Here is a 24,953-nt window from a genome sequence, read left to right on the forward strand (position 1 = left end):
GTCTGCACCTATTTTAATAAGGAAAGAGCAAATGATGAAAATGTAGGACATTATAAGATTTTAACAAAATGCAGTTTACATGTGGAATGTCAGCACTGAGAAATTTTATGAATAATATGATTATATGCCTCTAGATGAATAATTAACCACTTATCCTAATATCCCTCGTGCTTATAAATTGTTCCTTAATGAATGGTTGTACAGGCAGGAGGTCTTCTCAGAAGAGAAGAGGAGATGTCTAGTTTTACAGGAATTTTTTTTTTTTTTAATTCTGCAAGATTTTAGTAATACATTAACACTGCTGTGGTCCTTTCTCTGCTGAGTGGTCACTGCACAGGGAGCTATATGCATGGGTCTCCAGGCTCATGCTCCAATCCGGGTCAGGTAAGTAACTACAGACTTACTTGCAAGCAATAATAAGTTTACCATGGGATACTGTCATACATCTGTTGATGTACACAACCTACTCTAAAGAATGTCACTGCCTTTATACAAAAGAGGAGGCATCTAGGCTGACATCATGAATGTAATACATGGGGATGGAACAGGGGCTGTTGAACCTTGTGGTTAAAGCCCGGCCTCACATGTCTGCCTGAACTTGAATGCTCACTGTGCCTCTAATTCACTATGTGACCTGGGGAAAATATCTTTTTTATCCTTCAGTTATGTAAAAAAACTATGAAGATAACTATCTTTCTCACATGTTTTTAAGCTTAATGCTCAATGTTTTTAAGTTTTAAGTGGGGTAATACAACCATGCCTGGTACTTAAATCCCAGAATGAGCCTCAGTAATATTCCCTATGATAGAGAGTAGTGATAGCTAACAGGCAACAGCAAAGCTCATCTGAGAAGTAACTACTTGTGTGTAAACTTACACTATTTTTTTTTTTTTTTTAGGGTACTGGGGATTGAACATAGGGGCACTTTACCACTAAGCTTCATCCCCAGCTCTTTTTATTTTTAGATAGGGTCACTGCTAAGTTGCTCAGGTCCTCGCTGAGTTGCTGAACTTGCAATCCTCCTGCCTTGTCCTCCCAAGTCGCTGGAATTATAGATGAGCATCACCGTACATGGCTAAACCTATACTTTTGCTCTAAGAACAATATCCAATTTCTAGGATTGGCACTATAATAAATATATATGATATATTAATATGTATAATATATAATATATATGTGTATATACATCAGTTTTGGAGGCCAAATATTACTGAGTTCTTTCCCTGTACAATTTAATTAAAATGAAAATTAAACTGCTCTGTAACATGATAAAAAAATAAAATCTTTCATAAGCTGTGTGTTATCAGTTGTATTTCATGTCTACAGTGCATTTAAAATATAACTTCAGGTTTGTCTTTTTAATTTGTGTTTGTTCACTTAAACACATTGCTTCATACAATTAATTACATTCTTCAACTCCTATCTTATGAGAGAAGTTAATACGAATGTTACCATGCACCTTTACATAGATGTTAATGTAATTATCCTTTTCTAATAATGTATAATTACACAATTCTGTTTCTTAAATTGGATACTAATTAAAACCTTACTTAAGCATCAGAAAAAAGTATATCCATTGAATTATATTAAAAGCTTCAGATTCTCCTGGTTGGCAAAGTGTTTATAACATTGTTATATTTATATTATTTATTATATATATTTTACCAGATTATGAAATGTAGATAAAACAAGTGTTATAGTTATGCAAAACAAAACAAAACATACCTACATTTCAACAATATGTTGACTACAAAAATTCATATCAGCAAAATAGGACATTTATGAAAGCTAACTTGAAGAAAATTCTATTACTAATTAATTCAATTGAAATACCATTTAACAGATTTCAATCCATAGTTATTTGACAGCACACGTACAACTGAATGTAGAGGAAGTCATAAAAATAATGGCATGAGTAGAACTTGATATAGCAGCGATGAGCACCATTTATCATCACATTACTGTGACCCTCTCTGGGGAAAGATGAGGAATTGTTCCTCCAATGCCTTCTTCTAGAAATTGGCTCTTTTCCCAGCCCTTTTTAATTCTTTTTAGCTTTCGGTTTATACATGGAAGAAATAAGACAATTTTACCCAGAATTACAATTGAGGGCAAAACAAGAGCAAGAACAAAATTTGGTGGTGTGTAAAACCTGTAGTATTCTTCTTCAAAAGCTCGTTTCCATCCATAAATTAAAACATGGAAAGTACTTATGAGCAGAGCAACATATCCAAGTGTAGACTGGGGCAGAAGAGGAAGAAGAAAAAAAAATAAGATAACAAAATATTCATACTCATGAATTAAGCTATCCAGATATACCATGCTTATATCTTGATAAAACTATTTTGTCTGAAATTACTGAACCTCTCTTTGTCCTCTACTGAATTAACAATCTTCAACCCTTTTATACATTTCATTTCATACACTACATGTTTCCTATTTACATGTACACCCAATTTTACTTAGAGTCAAAATGAATATATTATTTTAATAATCTATTTAATTTATTATAGCAAGAACATTTTCATGTAATTAAAAATGAAAACAGGATTTTTTGGGGGGTGGGTACTGGGTATTGAACCCAGGAGTTCTTTACTACTAAGCTTCGTTCCCACCCTTTCAATTTTTAATTTTTGAAACAGGGTTTTGCTAAATTGTTTATGGCCACACCAAGTGACTAGAACTTTGAATTCTTTTGTCTCGGCCTTCCAAGTCTCTGGGATTACAGATATGTGCCACAGAGCCAGTCTGGGCATTAATATTATATAATGAATAATATTATATAATATTTGATTGAATGATATACACATAATTTATTTAATCATTCCTTTTGGTTGCTCATTTACTCTATTTTCAACTTTCTTGAACTATAAATAATGTCACTTAAGGTCCTTTTCTATATTGAGGCTTATTTCCTTAAGAATGATTTCCACTAGTGGGATTACTGGTCAGAATACCTTGCTTTTCCTTAAGAACCTTGATACACATTGCTGAACTCTTCTTTATAAAGGTTATCCACATTCCCACCAATTATATATACACACACACAAACACATATGGAACATAAACGCTGAAGAGTACACATACATATATACACACTAGTTAGTAGGAAAAATCTTATACTGATCTGTAAATATAAATATCAATTCAAACATGCAGCTTTATTTACCATATTAAATATGATTATTAAGAGTACTTCAGTTAGGCCGTTTATAGGTTAATTTCTAAAAGATCAGCATTCTTCAGTTCCATAAATTAGTATGTATAAGATTGCTTACTTTGAGAAATGTTCTATTACATAAAAGTAATATTAAATCAGTATAATGATGTAACGTCTGACTTCACTAGGAAAATATCAACTCTGTAGCAGGCAAGATGTTTGCAATTACTCATCTAAATTTATGATAATATGTACCTGTCTAGCATAAAAGGTGGGCCTTTAATCAGAGGGCGTTCTATTTCTTTTCATGTATGATTAACTAGCAACTGGGAAAGTTGCATATTCTCTTCAGAAAGGAAAAATGAACTTAGATAAAGGTTATGTTCCTAATTTGAATATGATTTTTTACATGACTTTACAAAAGTTCAAATAAATTGGCAGAGAAACAAAACTTGTTTTGTTTTATAGCACTTATTTTATAGCACTAATCCACATATTGTGCTATAAACCATTTGGATGCAACCAGTACATATTTTGTGATCCTATATGTAGAATTTAAATTTGACATATATTTTTAAAATGTGCAAACTCATTATTAGCTATTAAAGGAGAAGATGAATGTTTTTTTAAAGAACACAATGGTGTTTTGAAATTCCTCTACAGACACTCTTATACATTATAAATGATGATATGTTAAATACATATACTAACTAGATTCATAGGGCTGTTTGCTTGTCATAATCCATTAACATAGTTACCTAATTTAACACATTTCTTTAAATATTGAGACTTACTTTCTCCATACTTAAATTCAAATTGAGATTTTTTTTCCCTAGAAAGATCAAGATGACTCAAAATATAAAATAATTTTTCATTCATTTGGCTAATAATAAATTGACTTTCAGTACTAAATGTGATCTATGCTCCTCCACTTTTATTTTTTTTTTCCCTAATAAAGAAACTTTTATCCTTCACATAGTAGACAGTTCTATCAAAGTCTTTCAGTACAAGGATCTTCTGGTCTTCCTTATTAAACCAGAGTTAGCCTCTAGCAATCTGATTAGATGCATGAAGATAGCCCCAAAGCCACTCTTTTAATAAGAAGCATATTTAAATTCAACTTTACTTCATCATGAAATTCTATTTTGCCCAATCCCTAACAAACGAAATCCCACATACCTGAATAAAACTGAATTCCCTCCAATTTAAAGCATTGCTCACAGAAGGAATAGAAGTCACAGCCAGGAGGGAAAGTAAGCCAAGACTCATTATGCCAAAGGAGATATACATTTCAATTCTCCAAACCTCTTCCTCATTCCAAGAGTTTTCAATATTTGCATGAACCTAACAAGAAAACAAATGTGAATTTCCTTTTATTGGTAAGGCATTAACTGATTCAGCACTGAGTTTACTCTTGGCGTAAGAACCAGGTCTTATATGGACATATTTAAGCTGTATTAATTTGATTTAACACACCATCCAGAAAACACATACTGTTTGGTATTGCTCCCAGTGTAAGGGAAAAGGAAGGTGATGTTAAACAAAAACAGGACTGACACTTTCTCTTCCTTACACATGTGCAAGCAGAGGGTGACAAATCCCTGATACCACGTGTGCAGTGCATGTCTATCACAGGGACTCTGGAACCCAAGACCAGGAAATGTCCCCTGGTTGTTTCCCCCAGGAACAAAAAAGAAGTACTGCAGTTAGACTTAATTCTGAGGAACTCTTACAAGTTCATTTATACTTGTTTGAATATTTTATGTACATTCTTGCCTTAGTTTAACTTAGAATCCAGGCAGGGAATTTCTAAACTACTTCTGAATCTTCATTTCCTACATTTATATCTGTGTTCATCCATCTCTTTCTTCATACCTTCTCTTGCCTAGGAAACTAGGATTACCTGAGGATACAGACCTATGAAGCTGAAATATTTATCCACTTGAATAGCCTCATTAATATAATTTTCAAAATCCAAATGTCTACAGTAGTTTTCTAAACATCTTTCCCTTACATTGATAAAGAATGTATAATCAAGTCAGAATTAACTATGAATTTGTGGTAATTTGCATAGAGACTGCTTTTAGAATTATCTTTTCATAAACAATATAATTAGAACATGAATCAGGGGTTGAAAGATAAGCTGCAGTTTTGACTTAAATATCTATTCATGGAAAACACATTCTTATTCGATACCTTCTTAACTTTGTCCAGTTTCAGTTAACAAAACAGACTTGAAATTAAAAAAAAAAAAAGACTACTTCTTAGCCATGAGTTCCATGAAGCAATCATACTAACAGCTTAAAAGGGCCCATAGAGCTCCTCTGTTGAAAAAGGCTCCTACCATCTTGTTCCATGACCCTACAACACAGAATAAATGTACCCTGGTACACCGAGAGACTACAACCCAGATCTACCTTCCCTCCCAGTTCTTCTTCATTCATTCCACAAATGTACTTTTTCAGTGTATACTGTGTCCAGGCACAATTCTGGGAATTGGCTATATAGTAGTGGACAATAAGGGACAAAGATCCCTCCTCATGAACTCACATTCTGATGGGAGAAGGCAGACAACAGGAAATAAAATAAACAATGAAACAAAAAGTGGGTTAGGGAGTGGTAAGTGCTATTGAAAAAGCAAAATTAGAGCAGGGTTAAGAGGGCCAGTGAGTTCTGTGCCTGGGTTGGTGACGAGTGGCAGAACTTAAAAAAAGTATCCATTGTAGGCCTTGTTGAATTAAGAGCTGAGCAAAAATTGGAAAGAGATGAGGAAGATGGAGGAGCAGATATCAAAGCCTTAGTATTCAAGTTAAGAGAAGTGGTACTTTCAGAGAGCAGATGGCTTAATGGACATCCATCTACTAACTCTTTAAAAATTATTTTAGGTTTTATTGTTTGAAACAAACTGAAGTAGTAGATGCTACATACTCAGACTGTGATGCCTTGGCTTCTTTGTTTTGCTGCAGTGTTCTTGACTTTCTTTGAGAAATGCTACCCTAATTAGCTTCAGTGAAGCCCCTCATTTTGCATTTGTGGAATGGGAATTAGTGAGATCAGTCTACCTCATCACCAAGTCTCTTTCACAAAGGTCTCCCTGAGATTTTCAGGGAGAGCTAAGTGCTAGAAAAGCTTCACCAGAGGAACTAGCATATTTTTCTGTTCTTTGACAAGTGCCTTGTTAACAATGTCTCCTTTTTCACTGTAACATCAATCTCAAAGCCAAAACAGAAGCTGCGTAGTAGACATTCTTAGCCAGCAGAGGTATATTCTACTTTTTTTTCTCCTGATCTTGAGTTCCTATTTTGTTTTTTATTTTCAATGGTTCTAATTTCATTGTATATGTTTACTGAGTTGCATTAGTTTGTGGACCATGGTCAATTATAAAACATTAAAATAATGTTATTTTAACATTAACAATGTTATTATTCACTGTTGGAAACAATCATTGCAATCATAATATTAAAAGGGGGGGAATCCCCACAAACAACCCTCATCTTCTTGGTTTGTATTCTGCAAAGAAGGGGATCTAGTTGTTTTTTACCCTAAATGATTTTGAATTAGTCACATAATTCTTATGCAAAATAACTGTTTAAAGAACAATTCTTTTCCCTTCCAAAACATACCAGCAGAAAATTTCCATGACAAGGTGTATAAAATTTTACACTATTTTAAATCTTATGTTTCACAATTTACATTAATAAAGTCATTGATTAGAGTCGGAGAAATAATAAGCAGTTTCAGTACCTGCTGATAAGCCATGTTGAGAAACAAGTATCTTTCTGACCGTCTCATTGGCAAGCAGAGGCTGTAAGCAACATGGACAACAGTGAAGAAATAACTTAGTAATCCGAGTTGTTTTCTGCACTGTAACCAGGTTTCCAACCAAGGTGGAAATCTCCTATACTTGGTGCCATAATAAAGCTGATAAGCAGCTGCCAGGAGACCTGCTAGGTATACCAGGGACAACAAAGTAATGGCAACTATAGGCAAAGTTTTATTCACAATCTCAATAGGAATCTTGTAAAAGTCACTCTGCTGGTTTCTTGCATATGGATGTATCACATCTCTGACAAAGGAATAAAGAAAGAAAAATGTGGACAAGCTTATGGCTACCACCACTGGTCCCCTCCAAAGAGTAAACAGTTGCAGGGGTAAATTTTCAATCTCCCTGGCTGATGATAATGATCCCAAGTCAACAGGAATGAAATTCAACTGGCGGGCAAGTTCAATAACCTGTTGTCGAGCTTGAATATTGTTGCTGCATATGTAAACCTGCAGGAAAAACAAAAAGACTCATCATCACTATTGTTTATAAAAGTGGCAATCATCACGTGCTCTACTTAATCCATGGTGCCTCACTTGTCATGGCTTTGATCAATGCAAGCAATTAAAGTTCAGGAGATAAAACACTTATTAAGTTACTAACCTATTATCAATAGATTTAAAATAATGTCATAAAAACAAACAAAAAAGTCCTTGTCACCTATGATGACATGAAAATAAAGTATAAGAAAATCTAGTGGCAACCTGGGATCCACAGAGGGGAGTCCTCCCGGGGAGAGAGGCAGCTGGAAAGAAAGATGCACTTTTCTCAGCCACCCAGTTTAGGAGCAGCAGCATAGAAAGGTGTCCCTCAGACACAGGTGGAACTGAAGCTGCTGGCAATCTCTGCTCCTCCCCAGCTCTACAACTCTGGTAGGAAACAGGGTGGGTCTCACTCTCCTTGCTTTTGTGGACAATATTTAGTTCTGGATTGTAGTGATTCTGCCTAGTAAGTAATTACAAGCAGTGCTCTTTAGGATATTCAGCAAGAGTGAATGTGGGCAGGGACTTTGGGTAGTGGAATTTGCGATTAAAACCTCTAAATTATGTAATTATGCTACACGATTTATATAGTTTCTTTAGTTTTAGAACCCAATTCAGCAAGTATCTCTGAAAAAACATGGATAATCTCAGGTATATTACTTCACTGGTAAATCTGAAAAATGTTTTCATCTTTAAATAATGATGACTTTCCTAGCAAGTAAAAATAATGATGTTATAAAGCTTAGTTAATTTAAATAGAAAAATAACTTCCATTTTTTAAGACTAAGACATTATCTCTATGGGAACTGTAATGATAGTATAAGTGGGGGTGAGGTTAGGCTTTCAAAACCTCACTGATACTGTAATGGAGTTAAAAATTTAACAAGTACTTGTTGAGCACCAAGTTCATTGCTAGAGTCAGCTACTATTACTAACGGGGAGGTCATCTCACTTAGGGCTAGAAAAATATTGGTCTAAAGTCTCCAGTAATGTTTGGGGAAAACAAATTTCTAAATATATCACTAAAGATGTTTGTATAAAGGCTCTGAAATCGGCCACGCTGCGACATTTGCATGCTAAGCCTATTTAAACAAAGGTGGCAACGTAGAGCTCTTTGGATTATGAATTTCAGCTAACATCAGCCAGATGAATGATAAATTAATTCTTTACCATTATATAGACATTCATGAACTTCTAAAGTGGAGATTCTTTTCTACCAAAGAAATAAGAAAAGCATTCTAAATTCATTATAGTTGTGAGAATGGTGAAGTAAACTTTTTTCTCTAAGTGATAAAGATTATAATAAAACCAAAAGTCTAAATCAAACACTCAAAAAAGGATATACCCACTATGAACTACAAATTAAACTATTCCTGTAGCTCAGTTTGAAAACCATTGTTCCACATTTTTGCCATTAGAAAACTTAAATGAGAACAAATATGAGTGAAGGATTAAATTCAGGTTTGACTCTCAGGTCCTGGCTCTAATTTGCCTGGTCTGTATCCACTGCCAAACTTTGGTGGATATGTAACAAAATAAAACAAAAAGGACTAAGAAATAACTTCAAGAAGTTCAGGATGTAGCTCAGTGATAGAATGTGTGCCTAACATGTGTGAGCCCCTGGGTTTGATCCCTGGTATTGCAAAAAAAATAAAAAATAAAAATAAATAAATAAATAAAAAAGAAAAGAAAAGAAAATAGCATCTGGAAAAATTTGTTTTTTAAACAAATTTTAAAGTAAAGAAAGTGAGTGATTATCATGGCCCTGATATGCGACACATAACGATATAATACATGTATTTTCTAAGGAATGTTACCAGCTATCTTTATGGATAAAAATCATAACATCACTTTATCATGTTTAATTTTAACACATAAGCACAATTTTTTCAAAGCACCCTATTTTATGTGTTTACTTCTAGAAGCTCTCATTCCAGAGGCACTAACAGAACTTGCCATCTGCTTCATTTTCAAGTTGAACTAGATAAAGAACCATCTATCCATAGACAAATGCTGAAAGCAAATGGAAGAAATCTAGTCTTTACCTGTCCTACATGGGTTAAAAATCTATCCTTAAACTATTTTTATATTGTATTAGTATTTAAGAAAAGGTTCTTTAAAACATTTTTTTAAAAGGATCATATTGAATAGTATTTTATTCAGTCCTGGAATACTGTGTTACCAAGTAGCTACAAGGAAGGAAGGAGAAAAAGAAGGAAGAGAGGGAGGGAGGAGGGAAAGAAGGAAAGAAAAAGACCTGTTTGCTCTTGTTTCTCTTTTGGAGGAATCCAGGAGAGAATCAATGCACTGTCACATTATTCATCAGCCAACCTTGCTTTGTCTTTAATTAACTGGTCATGAAAGAAATATTTTTCAGCTTTCCTCATAATTTGTGGAATAGAAATGTCCCTTTATAAGGTCAGGACATTGATCTTAAGGTGCTCATACATGGTTTTCAAAATAGTTATTGGAGAATGTCAGAATTTGGTTTTAAAATATCTGCTATTTGTTAACCACAAAATATCAGATGAAGAAGAATGAAGTTTAAAACTACATACCTGACGGCTGGCATCCTTAGGTCCTAATTGAAGTGCCCAAGCTGAGACAACATTAAATCCTTTGACAATCAAGGAATCCGGGAATAATGAAGCCAAATATTCAGCATTGGATTCTGGGTATTGGTTTATCCTCATGTTATTGCTCACATCAATCAAGATTTTACCCACAAGCAGATGCCTCAAGTCCCATAGGGAGGTGTAATGTTCTCTATGTATAGCAATGAATATTATATTTGTTTTTGTTAGAGCATCTTCATGATGGGTGACATCTACCACGTGAGGAAAAAATTCAGATGCAAATTTAGGATTTCTACTTCCTATGACCACATGATAGCCACATCTAATAAGCCGAATGGTCAGGGATTTGGCAAAATCCCCACTTCCAATTACACCCACAGTGACCTTCCTTGCATCTTTGATACCATTTATGCCATTAGGCAAAAATGTTTCGCTAAGGCTCTTAGGGCTTCCCATCATAGAGATTGATTCCATGATATGGAGTCTTTCGGGTCACCAGCAGTATCCTAGGGGAGAGAAAATAAAATGTTCACCAATTACCTAATGCCGAACTTAAAATACTTCTAGACATCGTAATGTCTTGCATTTCTAGAGGTAAAATATTTTGGCATGCAGTATAACCTAGAACATAGCAAGATACAATTTGTAAGCTACAAAAAGATTTCTAAATGGAAAAATTAACTGGCACAGAGTTAATCTACCAAGTGGGGTTTTTCAAGCTTTAATGTGTATACAAGTTACCTGGGAATCTTGTTAAAATGTGAATTTGGATTCAATAGGTGTGGAGTGGGGCCCAAGACTCTGCTTTTCTAACAAAGATGCTGCTGATCTGTAAACCCTTCTTTGAGCAGCAAGGTAATGCACCAAAGAGACTGAAGTTTTCACTCAGAACTTCTTTACAAAAACACAGTCTAACAAGCACCATTACCCAGCTTTCAGTAGATCAGACAGCACATCAGAGATGCAGCTAGAGGCAAAGAAAAGGACCTTGATTCCAAATAACAACTTAAGAGACAGAAAAACCATAACACAAACAACCTTTTAAACCAAAAGTGTCCAGACTCGTTCAGGATAGAGTCTGTAAATTATCCTATGCATCTCATAGCTCATGACTACATTAAATGAGAATAAGATAAATCAGTCAATAAACAAACCCTTGGGGAGGGAATGTAGCTCAGTGGTAGAGCACTTGCCTAGGGTGAATTAGGCCCTGGGATCAATCCCCAGTGCTGCAAAAAAAAAAAAAAAAAAAAAAAAAAACCCTCTGGCACTTAAATAATATTTTAAGAAAAATAGGCGTCGAAATACAACAAAGGATTAATTAAGTTCCTAGACTTCTATCGTGTACCCTATATGTACCTTCTGACTTATTGAGAAAGATAGCTTCTCTATGGAAAAAGGTTTAGTAATGTATTTATGGTCACAAATTACATAGTACTTAAGAAATAGTTTTCTTCCTTCCTTATTCAGTGTCTGCAAAAACTACAATACAGTTATTTTTCTTGAAAAAAATATTGCTGCCTTTTTTCTTTTTTTCCAGTACTGGGGATTGAACCCAGGTATACTCTACCACTGAGCTCTGTTCCCAACCCTTTTTAAAATTTTTATTTTGAGACAGCATCTGGCTAAGTTGCCCAGGCTGGCCTTGAACTTGTGATCCTCCTGCCTTAACATCTTGAGTAGCTTGGGTTACAGGAATACACCACTGCACCTGGCCAAGTTATTTTTTTATTTAAGTAAGTAACATATTAAATGTCTATATTTATAAGAACTTGCTCAATACAAGTCAGATTGCCATGAATCAGCGTCACTGTTGGGTCTGAATGAAAAATATTATTCCATTCTATCCCTGTTGCACAATCTCTTTCACATTTGCAGCAGATGTTGATCACTTCAGAGGATTTAATGGATTTTACAGGCAGAGGTGGAATGTTTCAGAAAACATGTTTTTTTTGTTTGTTTTATACTAAATGAAATTCGAAATTATTGGAGTTAGAAAAATTCAACTTCTTACCCTAGAAATGGGTCACATTCAATGACTACAAATATTTTAGTAAATTAAACTTCAGAAAAACAATACTAATAGTAACATTAAATAATACTCACATAGAATACTATGTTTCAGGTCTGTCCTGTGCTTTACATATTAACAACCTACACAACCACCTTATGAGATAGGAAGTACCGTATACCCATGATCAACTTACCTACCCCTAATCATTACATAATCTAAGGGTGAGTTACTAGATTCAGACACAGAAAGACAAGTTTCCTATATCTCAGTACTGAGTATATAAAACAGCATCTTTTAAGATATAAGAATTACAATCTTTAAATCTAATGATGATGATGATCAAGGGCTTTCAAACTAAAAGCCAAACAAAAACAAAAATAATAGCAGTTATCTCCTTATTTTTCACAAAACAAGCTCATACTTCTTATGTAAATCAGAATGTGAATGGGTAAAGAATACATTTGGACCTAATAACATCACTTATGGGTCCCCCATTAAACTACATATTTTGTACATATTAATGGGTGACTCTGGTGTAACACATTTGGACCTTATGCACATAAGGACTTAATGGCACATTCTAACTGGACCCATTAAAAGTGTAGCTGTAGCTAGGTACAGAAATTGGCCTATAAATGAAACTCTTTCATTATGGAATTAAGAATAGAAAAGCATGAATGAGAAAGAATGTGCAAGCAAAATCTTTAATGGTTCTGAGAGATGGACTATATATTGCTGGGGCATATAATACCACTTGCTCCTGTGTGATTTCATGGTTCATAGTGTTTTCACATATACTATTATTTTGTTTAATGTTCAGATGGTCGTATAGTATGCCTTCCTTAAGGATGAGCAAACAGGCTCAGAGAACTTTAGCAGTTTGCCTAAGAGTGCAGTCTGCAGTGACACAGTGAGGATTCTAACCTGTGTTTATCCTGAGACTGCAGTGCAAACACTACATGGGGAATCTTTTTTTTTTTTTTTTTTTTTTTTGGTGCTGGGGATTGAACCCAGGGCCCTGTGCTTGTAAGGCAAGCACTTTACCAACTGAGCTATCTCCCCAGCCCCTACATGGGGAATCTTAAAACTGTTTAGCATCTCCAAGTGTCATCTGTATCTATGCTTTCTGAAAACAATACTAACTTTAAATAACTAAAATAGGATAGATTTAGATACATTCACAGTTACACCTTAGGAATTGTAGGTATGAAACAGATAAAATATGATAAAAATAATTCCCATTTTTGGAGATCAAAACCAAAATGAATGTATTAATATTACAAAACAGAACATGATTGGTTGCTGTGAAACTTCTGAAGAATCCCAGATAGCAAACCACATGTCCTCTGGGATACAGTGAAGGTACATCCTGCTAGAGGAGAAGAAAGAAATGGTTAAGAAGTGTATAAACATCCTGTTGGACTCACCTAGAGCCAGACCCAGACCCAGACCCACATCCAAGAGCAACTCATCTCCCATGAGCAACGGGTAACTATCTGATACTGACTACACAAAAATTGTCATCAATTTGTAATTTGCTAATCTAGTATTTTGGATCAGCTGAGCTGAAGTTAACACTTAGGTTATCCATGAAAACTAAGCTCAACATCTGGAGGAGGTTTATCTGTTTAAGAAAAGGAATACCAAAAAGCTTACATTGTACATTTCCATTGACAAGGAATGATGCAACTATAATCTCAAGGCAGATCTATCCTGCTGTGAAGCCACATGAATTTATCCAGGCCACTGTGTGCTTTGTACATAAGAAATAAAGGGCAAGAGAAGTCATGGTGCTCACACTCAAGTTTACGTTCTTGTTTGGAAGAGACAGAATGTACTTGTAATCAAAAGTATAATAAAATCCTCTCATCAATATATAATTAAGAATTACACTGTATGGTCAGAGTGTACCCTAGAAAATCAGGAGAATATCACGTGGTATCTGTCCCCTTACTTCAAGTCATTCTTTCTTGTGTGTGTAAATGGAGTAATAAAGTCGTATTTACAAACTAATCTCTCACACAGAACTTCCATAAATCCATTTGATAACAGTGCACTTAAAACTAGAAGTAAAGCTACAATTAAATTTGGCTTTGTGTGTGTGTGTGTGTGTGTGTGTGAGTGTGAGACGTGACCTTTAAAGTGCTAGGGCACTGGTTTCCAAACAGCAATTTAAAAAATACATAGAGAGAAGAGAGTAGGGAGCTTTTCATACAATTATGCAACTTAAAGAATTATCCTTTACTTTGAGGCTATGTCTTTAGCTATTCTTTGGAGTCAAAATATCCTTTGTTCATAAAGGGATCCTGATAACAGTCGAGTTGGCGATCCTATGTAGCTCCCTTCCCTCCTTTAAAACCGAGTCCGAGGAAGCTCTAGATTAAATCAGTCCTATAGCTGGAGAGAAAACCTTTGGGGAGTAGGCAGATGCTCTGGAGAGAGGCCCCTGCAACAGCAGTTATCTGCCTAACAATGCATAGAGGGTAGAGGCACACTTTGAAGGAATAGCAAACATCCCAAATTTTCTGTGACTAGATAGTGATTTACTCCTACAACTTTTGGGTTGCATTATGATAATCCCTAAATTCTCTTGGTATTTGAAAAAACAAATAAAACCCAATTGTTTATCTACGACAATAACAAGTTTCTGTAGGGGGAGAGTGGTTTTGAGGTTTACATTTTTTTGGAAGTTCTCAACCCCTTCAGAAAACCCCAAAGGCAAAGCTATAATTCTACTTGAAACAGGAATGTGATTTCCTAATGCAGTGGCTCTTCCAGTGCTGTCCTTGAGCCAGCAGCATAGCATCACCTGAGAACTTGGAGTAATGTGAGTTCTCAGGGCCCACCCTGACCTCCTCAGTCACAGTCCCAGGGGGTGGAGTTTGGCAATCTGTGTTTTAACAAGCCTTCCTCATGACTCCATGCATGTTAAAGTTTCAGAACTACTACCCTAATGTAACACATCTGACCAGTATTTGCTGTTTGCTTTGTTAACTCAGATTATTAAATCCTTTCCCTCAGTTGAAACTTGGATGACTTGAAAAGCATTTTCCAAAAATTATGAGTGAGAGAAATTTTATGAAAACTATATAGATTTGCTCTTTGATGTTCTGTTTATAAACTGTTGTGATTACAAATGACAATATTTCAGTCTTGGATTTAAGTGTCTTGTACTCATATTTTATAGGAAGAACTAAAGAATTCAAAAAATACAGTAACATTATAGAAGTCGACTGACTCCAAACTTTCAGGATTCCCAAACAATCAGAATTTTAATGAGACAAATTCAAAATAATAAGTAACTTCTAAACTATTTCTTAGGTTTGTTATATATGTTATATTATTTTAATAAACCTTTATATGGGTAGGATTTTATGACATTTCTATGTCCTAAATCACCAAAACAAAATTTTATGTTCATTACATTACAACTATGAGGTCCAGAAAGCAGTCCAATTCATGTTAGGAAGATTTTCAATTTAAAAAAAAAAAAAAAAAAAAAAGGTTCTAATAAAATCTAGGCTAGTCCAAAAATTTAGTTTAAAATTTTAGTAAAAATTAAAAAAAATTCCCTAATGATTTCAGGTAATAAAAATTTAGATCCTCTTCAAGATAAATTAAAACAACATTCCCCCCTAGAGCCTCATCCATTTTCCTGTTATGTATGGGGCACAGAATACTGTATATATATCCCTCCAACTCACAAGTGTAACTTATTATCTCAAGTAGAACCATGTTACCTGTGCACACTTGGGCTTTCATAACACTGCAATTACCACGGCCATGAGGTATGTCTAAATGAACCTGTGCGTAGCATGTCACAGCATGGCTAAAATAACTTCCCCATCTGATAACCTCCTTGCAGACAGTGCTTAGACATAAGGATACCTATGATTATTGGTTAGTAAATAGTCTTTCCTGTATTGCAGTAATTCACTTGTAAATAAACCGTTTAGCATTCTAGCCTCTCTGCAAGCTCATTTACCTCATTTCAGTGCCTTACCAGATAATAGGCTACACGTCTCTGGTTACAAATGGTACCTGTACCCACTGACTGCTATCGCCTGTAGGTGTCTCTGGTGATTGACGGCAATTAGCAATCAGTCCATCACCGAAGAGCATAATGATACCCATCCATCCATCCACCCATCAATCCCCAACCACTTAACTATCCAACATCTTTAAGTCCTACCTACCAGGCATTCTGTTCAGGATTAATACTCCAATGACACAAAACAGGCATTAGCTTCCTAGCTATCTAATCAACATGATGAAATTATGAATGTTGAAGCATACACAGCAGGTTTAAAAAAACTTTATTGAGGTATAATTTACACATACAATTTCTCCATTTTAAATACAAAAATAAAAGACTTTCAGTAAATTAACAGAGTGATGCAACCATTTTCATCTCCAGTTAACTGACAGTATTCAGATTTTAAGAAAAGTGACTGAGGGCAAAATTCTCTTCTAAAAAATCCTACTTCCCTTAAGGTTCTAAAACCTCACTGGCTAGCAAATGTGACCTGAGTTTCATTGCCTTGGCTTGGTGCTTCGATAGATATGGAGGGGCCCGCTGCTTATGTAGGAAGAAAGGCAGAACTGCAGTCTCAGAGCTGCCTCTTCTCACAGAGTCTCAAACGAGCTATTAAAGCAGTAGTTCGTAACCTCAGCTGCACACTGGAATGATGTGGGAGACTGAAAACATAGTGATCCCAGGTATTGTCCCTCCATCCTGATTTTTAGTTGGTCTGGAGTTTGGCCTGGGCATCAGGATTTTTTGAGATCAGCAGGTATAATGAATCTACATCTGAAATTGGAAGTAACTCTACTAAAAGATTCAGGATTCAACCTAATATTTACTGTGCTATTAGGAGACAGCAGGTATGGCTTTTTGACTCTCCTTTAGTGTTCAGTTTTACACCGCTGTTGGTAATAATGGAAAAGAACACTAGTGAGAGCACAGCAGTTGCCCCTGAGTACAGGAAGCTGAAGAATATGCAAGCAGTCCTGTCCCCTTTCCCACTGAGCAGAAGCAGTATCAGAAGATCCACTCACTATTTTGCAATTCTCTCTCTTTACATTCTGGGAAGGGTGATGCTATTCCTTAAAATGCATTACCCCACCACACAAAATATTTTGTTCCTGTTGTTTCATAACATTCAAAATCCAAAATGTCCTGATGACAGTGTCTCTACTTTCTCTCCTGAAAGAGGCTTGTTATGATTTAGATACAAGGTATCCCCCAAAACCTTATGTGAGAGACAATGCAAGAAAGCTTAGATGTGAAAGCATTAGGTTAGGAGGGCCTTAACCTTATCAGTGCATTAAACCCCTGATAGGGATTAAATGGGTATAACTGAAGGCAGGTAGGGTGTGGATGGAGGAGGTGGGAATTGGGGCATGCCTTTGGAGTATATACTTTGTCCATGATGAGGGGAGTCTCTCTCTGCTTCCTGGTGGCCATGTCCTGAGTCACTTTTCTCCAATGCACTCTTCTGCCATGTTCTGCATTATCTTGGGCACAGAGTTATGAAGCCAGCTATCTATGGATTGAGATCTTTAAAACTGTGAGCACCAAATAAACTTCCCCTCCTCCAAAATCGTTTTAGTAAAGTCTTTTGGTCACAGCAGTGAAAAAGCTGACTAAATAAGGCTCCTCTCCTCAGGTCTCCAGGCATCACAAGTACTACTGACCTTAGCAGACCACACTTTTCAAGTGGACTGACTCACTCTGGAAAGGGGCTTCTCAAAGCTTCATACAAATATGACTATGGGGGAGTCTTGCTTTTAAAACGCACATTCAGAGACTGTCAAGGTCTGAGGTAAGGCTGAGTTCTGCATTTCTTATAAGCTCCCAGCTAATGCCCACGGTGCTGGTCCATTGGCCACATTTTGGGTAACAAAATCTTAGTCTCCTTATCTTTTCAATTGATGTTATTTACAGGTAATATAGATTAAATAATAAAGCTATGTCATTTATAGAAAGTTTTGTTTTTGTGATTCAAGGAAACAGGACATGTAAAGGTTTGTGAAATCACCTTGATTTTCTTTCTCAGAGTTTGTTTCCTTTGTTAAATGGAAAACAAAGAGGTGGTACTTGACTCCTTTCCGACACTAAACTTCTTTTGCTCCCAAGTCTTGAATGGCTGTTTGACTTGCTGTATGCATTAAATACTTGAGAGTGGATTATCAAGTAAGAGAATTCAATTACATTCAGTTACATGACCTGCTAAAGCTTTTAGTTTAGGATTCCTTGACATTCCTCTAGCTGACAGGCAGCTGTTGTGCTGTGTTAATTTTGAAAAATAGAACCTAATTTGTTTTGTGAAGAAACATCTAGGGCATTAATTATTGGATGACAATAACTCAGAAAGAGCTGTCCTCAGAGATTTTGATGACATTTACAACCTGCTGGTTTAGATGCGTTAGCAAGAAATGTAATCCTCCGGGACCACAAGATGAGGTAGTATATTCTTTGTAATTCCACATCTGAACTTCTCTTCTTTGTCTCTGTGAAAACACCCTACTCCTTTGCAGTTCATGGCATCTCATAATATCCTCTCTCTCCAAACTTATTGCTGTCATTTACTGAAGTCTTTACTCATCACTGGAGACCCTGGCCCCCAGTGAACACATAGTTGGTCTTTATACTCCACCAACTACCATCCCTTTCCAGGACTTCCTCATTCCTGGGGACAAACCATTCAACCTCAGGGCCTCTTATTTCCTTGACTTAGGCGTTACAGGCAATGAATCCTTGCCTTCACTCCCTTTCAGTCATTCACTCCCTGATATCTTCAAGCACTATCTCCTGGCCTTCTAATAACCCTAGTTTAAATATTCATACTGATCATTCTGGGCAGCAAAATAAATCTGATCTATGTACCTCATATTACTTTCTCATTCCCCATCCACCTGTTCCTGGTTAAACCCAGCCTGGATCTCATGGTGCATATTAAAAGTCATTCCCTTGAAAAGATCCTCAATTCTTACTCTCCATCATATGTTGGGTATCTGTACCCAAGTTGGTGAAAATTACTAAGGAAAACATCATAAAACCAAGCTCATTAGTTTCACCTTAAATTCACGATAATTAACTTCACCTACCAAAGGCCTACCCTTTCTGTCTTGGAGACTGTTCCTTTTCACTTCCCAAGGGGGTATGGTTATGACCTTCCTCAGTGACCTCCCAAACATAACACCAAAAACCTGAACTTTTCCCCACCCAGTCCTGTTCCTATTTACCCCAAATACTATCTCAATAGATGGTACAATTACCCACCAGTTGCTCAAGTCAGAAATCTGAGGCACTTTCTAGTCCTTGCTTTCCCTAACCCTTGTGATAAAATCCAATCCAACTCGTGTTCTTAAAAATATTTCTTTAATCCTTCTTCACAACCTCAGTCTAGTTCAGGTGTCTATCATTTCTTACCTGAACTCTTCATAACACTTTTCTTTCTTTGTTTTCTTCTTCTTCTTCTTCTTCTTCTTTTTTTTTTTTTAAAGATGGACTCTTACTATAATGCTCAAGGTGGTCTTAAACTTGTAGGCTCCAGCAATTCTCCCACCTAAGTCTCACAAGCAGCTGGGATCAAGGGTACAGACCACCACGCTCAGATTGCAGACATTTTCTAAAGGGTCTTTGCCCCTTTCCAAACCATTCTCCACACAGTAGCTAAGATTTTTAACATAAATCATCATAAAATGTCTCTTCCTTCTTTAAAATCAATGGCTTCATGAACCACGGCCACCCTCCTGACTATGATCTGAAAGGTCCTGAATGGGCTAGTCACTCCTCACCTTTCTAACCTCATCCTAAATGACCCTGAATCCCTACTGCCCAGCCACAGCATCCTTTTCTAGAAGTAGAAAAGACCAATCATTTTCCCACCTTGGGAACCTTGCATATGCTATTCCCACTTTTCCTTTCCATTCTTCTTAAACTTTCTTTGTAATAATTTTATGTAATTGTTTGTTTACAATTTACTATCTCCCTCATCAGACAATAAACTCCTCGGGGGCAGAACCACATTTGTCTTCTCCATCAGTTCCTCCACACTGTCTGGCACGTAGCAACTAAGTACAGTAAATATTCTTTGTTATTGATTGCATCAAAAATGCTAGGATCAAAAGAGATATAATAGGTCTCTAGACCTCTCTTTAGCTTGATTTAAGACAAATGGGCCTAATGGAATGATATGTTAATGTTGTGGTTATGTCAATGTCTTGGTTACTTTAATGTCATGGTTATGGGCTGAGCAGGGAGTAAATGCATCTCCTTATTGGCAGACTTTCTTTATTATACCTACTTTTGGTGCATCCTCTTTTTCCTTTCTTTCTTTTTGGAGATTGAACCCAGAGGCACTCTAACACTGAGCGACATCCCCAGTCCTTTTCTTAAATTTTTTAAATTTTAAGACAGGACCTCACTAAACTACTCAGGCTGGCCTTGAACTTGTGATCCTCCTGTCTTAGCCTCCCATATATGGGATTACAGATGCACACCACTGCACCCAACTCTTTGTTACTTCTGTGTATGATTTATAATATTTTCTTTAAAATTTTGCCTTCATCTGTGCTGGGTTTTTATCAGTATTAAAACAGTTATGCTCATTCACCACAAGTACATTTCCATGACACCGGTACAATAGGAAGTGATTGGATAGATGTTTAAATTGTTATCCTCCAAAATTAGCTCAATTTATCATTATTGATATTGTCTACTTCCCTACTCCCAACAGAGGGACTAGCCAAGAGACAGAAACTGCAGCCATTCCAATGGTAGCCAGTGTAGTTGCTCTTATGTTTCTAAATATCTAGGATGGGCATTTTCCTTTTTCAAATGTCCTCTCTCTAGGGTTTGAAGCAAAGAAAAAGAGATGCAGAGTAAAAATATATACATATACATTTAGCTTTTGAGAAAGAAAAAAACAGATCAAGAAAATGGACAAATAGGGTTGGTGTTGTAGCTCAGTGGTAGAGCTCTTGCCTAGCATGTATGAGGCACTGGGTTCAGTTCTCAGCATCACATATAAAAATAAATAAATAAATATCCATTGACAACTAAAAAAAAAAAGAGAGAGAGAATGTATGATGCAGTTAAAAAAAAAAAAAAAAGAAGAAAGAAAATGGACAAACAACGGAGGGGAAAGGAGGATAGGGAAGTGCTTTGGAGAGAACTAAAAAGGTTCCAAACAGTCCTGTTAAGGGGACTAGAATCTCTTCTAAGTCATGAGGGTGAGGTGGGGGCAGGAGTTTGAATTCTGTTTCTCCTCCAGTGATGAGTAATAATTACCATGGCCTGGAATAAGTTTCTCCATGTAAAAAAACTATCTGCCTGAGGAGTGAAAACTGACACCAATCCTCTACAGGATGGGGAAGATAATAAATGGAAATCTCCGGACAAAAATTCTCTTTATCTCTCTGATCTATTTTAAGAGCAAGATTTTTAGGGCATAATTTTCAACAAGTTTTGGCTGTGACTGAATACAGGGCTCAAAGATAATTTAGGACATTCAAAGAAGCCAATTACTTTCTAACACAAAATGGCCTAAACACACCACGATTGCATTACTGGCTAGTACAACGACTACTAGAAATATCTGTTCGCAAAGCAGGGCGGCAAGATCTTCAATGAAATATGCTGCATCAATCCAAAGTGGCAAGTAGACTGTCAGGGAGGCGATAGTAACCTGCCTGTCCTTGCCTTGTCTGCACATCCTACCTGGGACGAAGTCTTTCTTGGCCTCCGTTCTCTTGGGCCCAACCTCTGGACTTTCCGGGAGCGCCAGAAAGACCAAGAGGAGTAGGGAGCAGAACTGATGGAAAAGACCCTTCTCCACGCATCCCACTTCCCTCCTCCAGGTGCCCGGAGATCAGGAACCCCGCCAGTTCAGGGCAGACGCCCGCAGAGGGCGCGGAATCCAGGTAGATGGATGCAGCGCGTGGCGCCGACTGCATCTTGACCCTCAACTCCGCCACGACCTCCTCTCCGGTCTTCCCCAGCCCGCTCACCTCTGCGCCCTCCGCGCCGGGCAGAGGCGAGCCCAGCAGCTCCCCGGGCGCGGCGCCGACTTCCCAAGGGCCCGGCCCGGCTCCAGGGCCTACGGACTGCTTCTCCGGCTGGCGGCTGCAGGGTGGTTGCCGCGGCGTTCGCGCTCGGGCTGCTTCCCCGCCTCCCCGGGCTGGATCGCGTAGAGCCGGAGAGGAGGGAGGGAGGTGCGCCGGAGGCCGACCTCGCTGTGACGTGCCGCTAGGGGCTGCGTGTCTGGAGAGCGCGGATCGCCCAGAGGGTTGGGGGATGCCGCCTGGAGTAGGCGAGCAGGGCAGCGCCGCGGACCAGCCAGGCAGCGCGCAGGGCGCTCTGGAGTGCGTAGGGGCAGCTGGAGCGGACTACGTGCATTGAGGGGGAGCAAGCAGAGGGCCAGGGCAGACCCGGCTCCCCTAGCTAGGCGCCGCTGAGGATCTGCTTTTCGCCTGCGGGGTTCCCGATGGTCTCCTGAAGATTTCTCTCGAAGCAGCTCTAGAATAATTAAGTCCACTTTTATACCTTGCTCTAGACTTTGCTTTTATTAGCATCCCCCACCGCAATTCCCACCTCCCCGCTCTTAGTTCCTGACAGGTCTCCAAAAAACTGCGTTTTTCCTTCATCTTTTGACCGGATTGTGTCCTTGGAATAAAATGTTTAGATATGCCCTTTCGTGAACCACATTTTAAAACTCTCTCGAATATGAGGATCTTCACATCCGTGGACTGCAGAGATTATTCTGTGGACTCTGACCTTCACTTTAGCGGGAGCCGCTGGAGCTTTGGTGTTAGGAAAAAGGTTAGGCCAGCAGTCAGGAGACCAGCGTTCCTATGAAAGCCCTTTAACTCCAAGGACTGCAATGGCCTTGGAGTGTTTAAGTGATCTCTGAGCTGTAAAAGGGCACCTTCGGCTCCTGTATTCGGTAAAATTTCTTCCTGCTTATTACCAAGTAGACAGGTATCCTTCATCGTTTCTGTTGAAGGTGTCAGATGAAAAAAAAATTCATTTTTGCATATAAAATCAATTTATAAAAAATTCTAAAATTTGGGTAAAAATTTTTTTCAGACGTTAGTAAATTCCCATTTCAGCAAATTAAGTTTAAAATGATCTCTCCCAGTGGTTTATTAACTAGGAAAAACAGAACAAAACCAGAAGGGGGTCTTGGATCGATCTTTGGGGCACTGCACTTTCCCCTCTGCAGTCCATACAGGTTAACCTTTGCATGGGCCGCTTTGGAAATACATCCTTTGTTTGACTTGAAATGCGCCCCTCCCCCACCGCCAAATACTATTCAGGTTTAAAGATTAGGTATAAGCTAAGCTTGTAGTAAAGTGTCAGGGTGTGGGGGCATTGATAGCTGGTAAAATACTTTCCATTTTGGTAACTGGAAAAAAAAACCGCTAAATTTTATATTAATTTATATTTCACTTCAGCTGCTCTCAAATAATGAAATTAGTGGGTTTTTCCTTCTGTCACTTCTGGAGGACTAATGGAGGAAGTTGATGAATCTTAGCAATGATTGAAAATATGTAGCTTTTCTGTTATTTTTTTAAAGTAGCTTTATATCGTAAAACTCTAAGTCATTGTATAAAACATAGGTAAGCCAGGCATTTTAAACACACATACACACATATGCATATATATGTGCTTGTTATGGGTACTGTGTGTTTGGATATTGAACTCTACCACTGAGCTACATCCCTAGCCCTTTTTTATTTTGAGATGGTGGGACTAAATTGCCCAACTGGCCTTGAACTTGCGATCTTCCTGCCACCCTGGTACATTTCAAATATTTTTAAAGCTGTCTTAACATGGCTCTAATTATCCAAAAATAATATGTGAAATCACTTATCCCCAAAGAGAATCAATGAGTCAACAATTTGCAGTTGCCAGAAGGAATATCTGCTTTTCATACTTGAACTATTAAGATAAGCAAACATCCTTGATGAAAAAACCCAGTATTGCTAAATGTGTTCCCAAAGATGCTGCTGTTGATGCAAAGCACAATTCCTTTCAGTTCATTTCAAGGTAACTGTCATTTTTACCACTGTTTTTAAGTTGGAGTTTCAGAGTTCAAAAATGATTTCACAAGATTTTTCCAGGTCATGAGGTACTCTAAGGAATCTCTTCAGTTCCCTGAAGTAGTAATTTATTCCACTAAAGTATAGCAATAATTTATTAAATGAATCTCTAGTGGCCTAGAAGTGTTAACACAAATTTTCTCTGAAGTTATTATAAAATTGAATAACTTTAGAATGATAGTTCCCAAAATGTATGACTTCAAGTACTAGTTCACCCAGATGTTCCTCTGGCAATTCATTTACTACAAAAATATTTATTGAGTTCCTGCTATATCCCTTGGCTGGAGTCTTGGAACAGTGGAATTTATAATTGATGGGAAAGATAAATTAGTAAACAAGTGGAAATAATATTTAAACAAATGTATTTATATAAGTAAAATAAGTAAATCATGATAAAAAGCAGGCTGTGAGTTAAGAGAAATCTCTTCATTTTTAGAGATCTTCAATGCACATTAATGGATTAAAGACAGAATTTCTAAAGACATTTATTCACTTAACCCATTTTAACAAATTGAGAATTTGTTAAAATTTACTTGTTAGAATGCATTTTACTAAAACAGGATGATTTTTGTGAGATGCTACTTGGAAATTGAAGAATCAAAAAAACAAAACTCTGTTAATATTACCTTACATTTATTTGTTAATGTACATTCATATACTTCAGTCGATTTATAAATATATGTATAAATATAAACCATTAAGAAATAGATTTTGTTTGAAGACAGAATGATGTAGAATAATTTACAAACCTTTAAAGTAGATGAATGTACATCTGTACAGAACAGAT

The 24,953-nt window shown here is 37.0% G+C and overlaps 1 protein-coding gene across 1 annotated transcript; it reads right to left on the minus strand.

The window, feature by feature from the left end:
- Positions 1-756: 756 nt before the first annotated feature.
- Positions 757-22,549, minus strand: Steap2 (STEAP2 metalloreductase). Its single transcript, XM_047562353.1, has 5 exons — positions 22,073-22,549; positions 10,024-10,547; positions 6,905-7,432; positions 4,340-4,504; positions 757-2,241 (listed from the first exon to the last, which is right to left on the minus strand). Exons 2-5 carry the CDS (start codon positions 10,513-10,515, stop codon positions 1,954-1,956), a joined length of 1,473 nt encoding a protein of 490 aa, XP_047418309.1. The 5' UTR covers positions 10,516-10,547; positions 22,073-22,549; the 3' UTR covers positions 757-1,953.
- Positions 22,550-24,953: the final 2,404 nt, after the last annotated feature.

This window comes from Sciurus carolinensis, chromosome 8, assembly GCF_902686445.1.
Source record: "Sciurus carolinensis chromosome 8, mSciCar1.2, whole genome shotgun sequence".
Taxonomy (NCBI): domain Eukaryota; kingdom Metazoa; phylum Chordata; class Mammalia; order Rodentia; family Sciuridae; genus Sciurus; species Sciurus carolinensis.

Excerpts from the sequence above, each read along its gene's own strand:
- Steap2 (XM_047562353.1), bottom strand. The coding sequence starts at position 10,515 with ATGGAATCAATCTCTATGATGGGAAGCCCTAAGAGCCTTAGCGAAACA. Across the intron at positions 4,505-6,904 it reads TCAACATGGCTTATCAGCAG|GTTCATGCAAATATTGAAAA; the intron begins GTACTGAAACTG and ends TTTTCTTGTTAG. Across the intron at positions 2,242-4,339 it reads GGGAATTCAGTTTTATTCAG|TCTACACTTGGATATGTTGC; the intron begins GTATGTGGGATT and ends CTTCTGCCCCAG.